General features: G+C 50.3%; 1 protein-coding gene across 1 annotated transcript; it reads left to right on the top strand.

Annotated features, from left to right (window-relative positions):
• The first annotated feature begins 368 nt into the window (after window positions 1–368).
• On the top strand, window positions 369–7,330 carry Krt4 (keratin 4). The gene is made up of 9 exons (XM_023722779.1): window positions 369–905; window positions 2,676–2,890; window positions 3,939–3,999; window positions 4,354–4,449; window positions 4,997–5,161; window positions 5,402–5,527; window positions 5,953–6,173; window positions 6,530–6,564; window positions 6,667–7,330. The coding sequence occupies exons 1-9, from the start codon at window positions 417–419 to the stop codon at window positions 6,834–6,836; spliced, it is 1,578 nt and encodes a 525-aa protein (XP_023578547.1). The 5' UTR covers window positions 369–416; the 3' UTR covers window positions 6,837–7,330.
• Window positions 7,331–8,541: the final 1,211 nt, after the last annotated feature.

The raw sequence follows: 8,541 nt of genomic DNA, 5'->3' as shown, positions 1-8,541 counted from the left end.
CCTTTGAGTCCAAAATCTTGCTGTGGAGGGGAGTGGTGATGTGATTCCTGCCACAGTAAGGCCCGCCATGGAGCTGGTGAGGTGGGAAGGTAGCAGGGGGCCTGCAGGGCAGTGCCGGGGCTGGGCCTCTGACTGGGGAGATTCTGCTGGAGGGGAATGGGACAGGAGCCAGGAACCTGTGCCCTCCCAGTGACTTTTGAAGGTGTGTTTAGCGACATGCTTAGCAGGTGTGAGGAGGATGGGCTGGTGCCAAAGGCCAAGCCCAGAGATGTTTTGGATTTTTCTCTTTATGCCCCTGCAACCAAGCCCTGCTGCTCCAGCCCATATAAAGGACCCAGGTTGAGGACTCTGGCACTTGCGGTCCTGGCCTTCTTGCCTCTGTTTGGTCGCTCTGAGCTTGCACTCATCTCTCAGCCATGATTGCCAGGCAGCAGGGTATCCGGGGTGGGTCCCGGGGATTTAGCAGTGGCTCGGCTATCGTCGGTGGGGGCAAGAAGGTTGCCTTCAGCTCGGCCTCCATGTCTGGGGGTGCAGGTCGCTGCTCCTCAGGGGGCTTCGGCAGCAGAAGCCTCTACAACTTCAGGGGGAACAAGAACATCTCCTGCAGCGCGGCTGGGTCCCGCCAAGGTGCCGGCTTCGGGAGTGCTGGGGGCTTCGGCGCCGGCAGCTTTGGCGCTGGCTTCGGTGTTGGCAGCTTCGGTGGTGGATTTGGAGGCTCCTTCAGTGGTCGGGGTGGCCCCGGTTTCCCAGTGTGCCCTGCTGGAGGGATTCAGGAGGTCACCATCAACCAGAGCCTGCTGACTCCACTCCATGTGGAGATCGACCCTGAGATCCAGAAAGTCCGGACTGAGGAGCGAGAGCAGATCAAGGTCCTCAACAACAAGTTCGCCTCCTTCATCGACAAGGTGCGTGAGAGCACACCTACCCTGGGCCGGAGAGGAGGCTGCAGGCGGAGCTCATCTGTCCTGAAACTGCAGACCTCGGCCTACCCAAGGCCTGGGGAAAGCCAGGGAGCTTCTCTGAGTTCTGTGTTCACCGTCCACTTGAGCGCTCCTCTTTTTCCTCACAGCTGTGGACAGACAGGATGCTAAAGTAGACCTGAAAGAGCAGCCTGGGGTGAGCTGCACATAGCTGGCAAATAATCTTGCCTTTTACTGGCGCAGGTATCCTCAGCTATAAAGTGGGCCTTGCTTTTTCTTAGGTTTTAGTTTTGGAAATAATAATGAACTTTATTAATAATTTCACTATTGACACTTCTTGCTTTTTTTTTTTTTTTTAATTGAACTCAGGACCTTGTGCTTGCTAGGCAGGTGCTATGCTGCTGAGCTAGATCCTTGGGCCCCAAAATTCCTGTTCTGAGGGAAGAAGAAAACCAAACAGGTTTTGCAAATAAAAAAGGGATTGATTCTCCTGACAGGTTCTGGGTCTCTACGGTTTTTGGGAGGTCTCCTCTTTCAGTCTTGTGACTCTGGGCAAAACTGTTCATTGCTGGGTCTGTTTGAAGAGAAGAGGAAATGTGTGTCCCCCCACCCCTCGGGGCTGGGGATCAAACCCAGGGCATTTGCTCTGAGCTATACCCCCAGGTCCTTTTAAGATTTTTATTCTGAGACAGAGTCTGGCTAAATTGCCCATGTTAGGCTCAATCCTCTGCCTCAGCTTCCTAGAGCTACAGGGATGCAAGTCCCTGCCTGGGTAATGTTTGCTTTTGGAGCCCAACTTCCTTTTTCATGCAAGACCTGGAGACTGAAGTTGTGAAAACTCAATGACAGCTAAGTATGATGGATGACAGTGGGCAGAGCAGCCCAGAGAGCTGAGTCACTCCAAGGTGATGGGGTGGATGAGAGTAGCATTTGGGCTCAGGCTCTCTTGGGTTGCAGGACATTGAAGTCTTAGGCCTCTTACCTGTTTGGGGCAAAAGTGAACAATCCTGGAGGACAGGCAGACCCGAGAGCAGGACGAAGCCTTGCTTAGCGTTTCCCTGTCTCCTCTTGCCTCATCTTACCTTTGGTTCAGAAAGTGAACAGTTTCTATTAGGTGCTTTCTTTTCTTTTTAGCTCCTAAAGTGGAGATGCCATCTAAGCTGTTTCCTTGGTTTCTCTGGCTGTCTTTTCACAGAGTGAGGGAAAGTTCTAGGAAGCTTCCAGCAGGATGGCTTCTCACCAAGACTCTGAAAATGCTCAGCTTTGCTTAGGTTCAGGGACACGCAGGTCCCGCTGATAATGAACTTATTTCAAAAGACTTTAGCAAGTCTATCTTTTCTCTGCTTCGAGTCAGGCTCTTTTGAATGCCAAGACCCCTCTGGTTGTTATCTCCTAACTTCATTTTATTTGATTATTTGGAAGACGTTTCTTGTTGCTCTCTAGTAGCTCCTATCGGGGGTCTATGGGTTCCTGTGCTGGGAAGCCGATCTTGCTGTACTGTTGGGCCCTTGCCTGGGCTCTGCTCTCTTCTGCACAGCCTGTGGGGCCCTTTGCTGATATGGGCTTGGTAATGCTGATATGGGCTGTGTGGACTCTAGTGGGAGGTGCCCTGGAGGCACAGTGCAGTGGAGCTTGCACGGGTGGTTCTTGGCCCACCCCGTTGCCTTGGATTGGCAGGGCTGGTGCGGCCCTCGGCAGACCCTCCTGCCCGAGCTTCAGGCCATCATCAATTGGCTGGTTCCCTTTCCAACACAGGTACGGTTCCTAGAGCAGCAGAATAAGGTCCTGGAGACCAAATGGAAGCTCCTCCAGCAGCAGACAACCACCACATCTAGCAGAAACCTCGATCCCTTCTTTGAAACCTACATCAGTGCCCTGAGGAAGCAGCTAGATGCCCTGGCCAATGAAAAAGGCCGCTTGCAGTCCGAGCTGAAGATGATGCAGGACAGTGTGGAGGACTTCAAGACCAAGTATGTGAGCAGGAAGTCCCCCGTCCCCCGCCACCAGTACCTGCTGCTTTGCCATGGCCCAGGTTCCTGGCTGCTCGCCGGCTGTTTAGAATCTTAGGCTCTGAAGAACTAAGGGGGCAGGAAGGTACCCAGTCTGTGCTGCATCCAACAGTCACATTTCCTTCTGTAAACTGAGGTACAGACACCCCAAGGCACACTGGTTTTTCCATGCACAAATGGTATTGAAGATGGGTGGATATAGTTGAAAGTGTATAGGTTGTAGAGACAGATGGAGCTGGTTCGAATGCTGATTCTTTGCTTATTAGCTGTGTAACCTGGGGTAAGTAGCTTATTAGTTGAGTCTCCGTTTAAAAAAAAAAACTTTAATGAGGATAAAATTCTTTAATTTTTAACATGGGAATGATATCACTACATTATCAGTTGTAGAAATAAATGAAATTGAATGAAATGGAGAAGGTATGTACCACAGAGCCAGAACACAGAGTGAACACCAGTATTCAGCAGCTGTTATTTTACTCAAGATAGTATGGGGCAGAGAATAAATACCAGCACTCTCTCAACTCACTCACACATCCAAAAAGAGAACTGGAGATATAACTTGCCCAAATGGGCTGAGGATAGTCCATCCATGGCAAGAAAATCAATTAGATCCTTCGTAATTTGCGCCTCACCTGTCATTTCTAAGTTTTGTTTTAGAATAGTCTTTTTAGGTCTCCAAATAAACCAAGACCTAAACTATAACTTCATGGATGGTAACTGCATGTATAAACCTGTTAAAAACAATGATATAAAATTACAAAACAAGATAATAGTAAATTAACAATGCTTAAATTATATTGTATATTGTTGTCTTCAAAGTAGTTGTCCAGATTACAAGATATAAGCATGCAAAACTGATCAAACAATATAAAAGCACAAATGATTCCTTTCAATGGGAAATGTAGATAATTACCTGGTTATTTCTACACAGATGATTGGAAACAAGTTGCAGAGGGTTGAGCAATGCTGTTTCTCATGGTGGGCTTTCCCTTCCCGTCCTTGCCCCCAGGTATGAAGATGAGATCAACAAACGCACAGCTGCAGAGAATGATTTCGTGGTGCTCAAGAAGGTAAGAAAGGAAAGGCAGCAGGCTGTGTTCCTTGCCTGGAGTCATGGGTTGATCCACCTCTGCTTCTCCTCTATCTCACTTGGTGCTACCCAGATCTGTTCTGTCAAAGGACATCGGGGGCGGAACCAAGTTCTAAGGTATTCAGAAATTTTCCATTTGGACGATAAACTTCCATGTCCTCCAGGCAGGTGTAGGGGCAGGATATGTCAAATGATCTGTTTCTTGCCACTCCACCTGGTACTACTGTATAGCTTCTCCTGTGTCAGCTGAGAACACCTTTAGGTGCTAAATGATATCCCTTGTCCACATTGTAATTCCTGTGCCTTGTCTCTCCTCCCTCTTCCTCTGTTGCAGGATGTCGATGCTGCCTATATGACCAAGGTGGAGCTGCAGGCCAGGGTGGACAGCCTTAATGATGAGATCAACTTCCTGAGGGTCCTCTATGAAGCGGTGAGGGTCCCCTTTTCCTTCTATGCAGGGAAAGGGGATCCCCTCTCTGTGTGGGTGTGGGTTGATTGGGAGTTACAGTTCTTAGACTCCAGTTTTCTTTCTTCCTTTTGGGGAGTGACTTCTTGGCAAGATGAGAAAGGTTGGAGTGAAATGAAAGATCTAGCTCTGACCTTCTCAAAACCAGTTGCTGTCTTAGAATCAGAGGATATCTATTCCTGAGTGTGTGGGGTAGACTTCATTGTGTCCTGTTATTTTTCTGATGAAGTAGATTGATTCCATTCCCTTCCATCCAAGATACTGAGCACCCTCTGCCTTAGCCATGGGATAATGATGGTCTTCAGGGAGGTACATGACATTTTAGTACGTTGCTTTTGGTACTAAAATGTCACTAGCCACTTGATTTCTACTTAGAAACTTACTCCTCACATAGTAGGAACATTGATCCTATTTCCGTTTGCATCTGTATTGTAGCCATTTGCATGATAACAGAAATCTGGTGAGCTAGACTGTCCTGGGGGACTCATGTGGGACATCTTCCTTCTTGCAGGAACTGTCTCAGATGCAGAGTCATGTCAGTGACACATCGGTGATCCTGTCGATGGACAACAACCGTGACCTGGACCTGGACAGCATCATTGCTGAGGTCCGCGCACAGTATGAGGAGATCGCCCAGAGAAGCAAGGCTGAGGTGGAGGCCTGGTACCAGACCAAGGTGGGTGATGGGTATGCCAGGGAATGAGGCGGCTCTGGGCTCTGCCTTAGTGACTGGGAACAGGTCACTAAGAGCTGTCGTCAGCTGGAGCTCAAGAGCAGCCAGAGATGAATGAATTCTCCCAGGCACTATTGATTCTGGCCTGATTGGAGTTGCTTGACATTTTGTATTATCCCTGCTGTCTACTCTATTACTGGTCTCCACCCAGACACCCTTGACCTCTGCTTCCTCATGTATTAGGTCCAGCAGCTCCAGACCTCAGTTGACCAACATGGGGACAATCTGAAAAGCACGAAGAATGAGATCTCGGAGCTCAACAGGATGATCCAGAGGCTGCGGGCAGAGATTGAGAATGTCAAGAAGCAGGTGGGTGCTACTTCTTCCCTGAGGAAGTGCAGGCCCAAAGTGTAGGGTAGATGGCTTTATGATGGACAGGCAGATAGTGCATTGGGCCCCAAAGACCCTGGGCTTCTGTGCAGGCTGTGTAGTTCATTATACAAGACACACCTGGATTTTCTCAGCAATGTCCTAGCTGATGTGACATGCCATCCTAGTACACAGGTTTTCTTGTTCTTTACTATTTTTGATCAACTTTATGTTATCAATATGGTGGGGACATTCATGGACTTTAGCTAGAATGAATAAATCTCTTCAGAGTTAGGGGAAGTGGTGAGAAAGACAGATAGGATTCTGATGCCTTAACTCAAGGATAGCTGGCCCAGGAGAGGGGACAGGTACAAAAATCTTGAGAGCAGGGCACTGATGCTGACTGTCCGTGCCTTTGTCCATAGTGCCAGACTCTGCAGACGTCTGTGGCTGATGCAGAGCAGCGTGGGGAGCTGGCCCTCAAAGATGCCTACAGCAAGCGCACAGAGCTGGAAGTTGCCCTGCAGAAGGCCAAGGAGGAGCTGGCCCGGATGCTGCGCGAGTACCAGGAGCTTATGAGTGTGAAGTTGGCCCTGGATATTGAGATTGCCACGTACCGCAAGCTGCTGGAGGGCGAGGAGTGCAGGTGAGGAGGGAAGGCAGGAGGGAAGCTGAGGGACAGAGACCCAGGGCCCTGGGTTTGGGTGTCTTCTGGGCTGCTTGCATCAGTGCTGTGCTGGTACATTAAGAAGCAGGATGAGGGGCTGGGGAGATGGCTCAGTGGAATAAGCACTTCCCTGGCAAGCTCAAGGGCCTGAGTTCAATCCCTGGTTCCGAAAAAAAAAAAAAAAAAAAAAAAAAAAAAAAAAAAAAAGAACCAGGATGGTGCAGTGAACAGCGCTGCACTCAGCTGCTCAGGGACAGGATAGGTGCATGAGATCTGTTTATGAGTGAAGCATAACTCTTGGCTTGCTGTGACTTATGGCTTCCCCCTTCCCCCAGGATGTCCGGAGAGTGCCAGAGTGCTGTGAGCATCTGTAAGTACCTTCTGCACTGCCCTGCCCTGCTGTAATTTCACCCTGGTCTTACCTGAGGGCTGTTGGCACCTTGGGACTGACTGTCATTTACCTCTCCTGCAGCGGTAGTTGGTGGCAGCGTCAGCACTGGAGGCATCGGCGGAGGATTTGGCCTGGGCAGTGGTTTTGGCTCTGGCTCTGGAAGTGGCTTTGGGTTCAGCGGCGGTGTCAGTGGCAGTTCTGGCAGCAAGATCATCTCCACTACTACCCTGACCAGAAGATCCCAACTATAGAGATGAGGCCTCCTGGCCCCAAGCCCAGCCACGCGCCCAAGTCCAGCACACTCTCATGTCTTCACTTCTTTACTTCACCTCCGCCCTGCCTTCCTGGTGCTTGCCTTACCAGGGTCACCTCCACTCCTCCCTGGGATCTCTCTGCTCCAAGGTGCTGTTCATGCCTGGGACTTTTGGTGGCTTCTTCTCAACTTGGGCCTTAAGCCCCATCTGGAATGAAAGCATTGTCAGCTTTCACCTCCCATGGACAGAGGAGAATATGACCAGGAGCTCCATCTCTAGGACTGTCAGGGTATCGTGTCCCCAGCCAAGCCCAGCCCAGTGCCGTCCCCCACCACATCTTGGACATCTATCAACATCAGAATCAAACTCATTCCCCATCATCTGGCAGCTCCTGGCTCTGCAGAGCCAGGACAAGAACTGCCCAGTGTCCCCCCAGCTTTTCTCATTCTTTCTGTGCAGCTTTAGGTGACTCTTTAATAAAATGCTTCTGTCATTCATTCCGAGCAGCTGTCTTTGTTCTCTGGGGAGATATCCCTAGAATTTCACTTAGGTGAAAGTGGAAACTGGGGGTCCTGATGGATTTGTGTACACAGGCCAAGCCCAGCTATTAATTTTTCGCATCTCTTCTTCCAAGTTGTATAGCTCATTGAGGGCAGAGTGCACTGTGTGGAGCCTGAAGCCTGCCTACAGGGGAGGGTAGGTTTAAGAGATCACCCATAATTCTACAAAAGATGCCCAGTATATGGCAACCTGGGACAGCACTGTCTCAGGGCTGAGCCTGGAGGAAAGAGTTCTATTGTGGAGATGGTGAGTGGCTCACAGACGTGACAAGAGGCTGTCTGGGCTGAATCTAGCTATCCAGTGTCTAGCTAGATTTTTGAAACCAGATCCCGATGGTCCAACAGGGCTTTGAGTAAATGGTTTCAAGAACCAACAAGGTCACGGCTGTGGAATGGACAAAGTCACAGCAGTGGTGGGCCTGTAGCTGCTCACTGCCCACCTCCTCGGGGCACTGGGCTATGCCTGGGTTGCTATTCCTGCATTGTGGGAGAAGACAGAGAAGCAGCAGCCTTTCTGGAGTGGCAGAGGGGACGCTTCCTGCCTGGGACAGCCCTAGAGACTCTGATTGGTACAGTGCTGAACATGGGAGAGGCAGTTTGGAAGCATTTGGGTGAAACCTGGGAGAACACTCAGTTTCTGTTCTGGGCCAGTTCCAAGAGTAGCACAGTCTCCTCTTTTCCAGAGAAATACTACACAGCTTTGCATCTGCAGCCTGGCCTATACCCTTCCTGCTACAGGTGTAGAATATACTCTTTCCCTTGTCAGCAAGTGGTGCTTTTGCCTTGACTTCCAGGAAGGTCATTCTGACTCCAATTCCTCCATACAGTGTCCTGCATACAAGCAGGACCCACCAAGGTTGCCCATGGTGGGCTCTGCCCATGGGGTCTTGGAACAGACCCCGAGAAAGGCTCAAGGCTGCCCTGCTCTGGGAAGGCAGTGGCAGAGAGGCAAGAGTTAATCTGTGGGGTTGTGTGCTCAGTGCCAGGGCCTTCTGCCACAAGGAGTGGCTCCCTGGGCCCATGGCTCTGTCCTAATCTCCTAGGGCCTAGCCCTAATCTCCCCATTGTCTGTCCTGGGCTCACTGCCCCATGTGTCAGAACAGGAAGCATTGGAGACTTTTGTAGCCAGCCAGGCAACCTTG

Source organism: Octodon degus, unplaced genomic scaffold (genome assembly GCF_000260255.1).
Source record: "Octodon degus isolate 3935 unplaced genomic scaffold, OctDeg1.0 scaffold00093, whole genome shotgun sequence".
Taxonomy (NCBI): domain Eukaryota; kingdom Metazoa; phylum Chordata; class Mammalia; order Rodentia; family Octodontidae; genus Octodon; species Octodon degus.
The sequence above is the reverse complement of the archived record's forward strand: the minus strand, read 5'-3'. Positions and strand labels throughout refer to the sequence as shown.

Coding starts and splice junctions, on each gene's coding strand:
- Krt4 (XM_023722779.1), top strand. CDS start 417: ATGATTGCCAGGCAGCAGGGTATCCGGGGTGGGTCCCGGGGATTTAGC. Junction 4,450..4,996: donor TGAGGGTCCTCTATGAAGCG/GTGAGGGTCCCC, acceptor TCCTTCTTGCAG/GAACTGTCTCAGATGCAGAG. Junction 6,174..6,529: donor CTGGAGGGCGAGGAGTGCAG/GTGAGGAGGGAA, acceptor CCCTTCCCCCAG/GATGTCCGGAGAGTGCCAGA.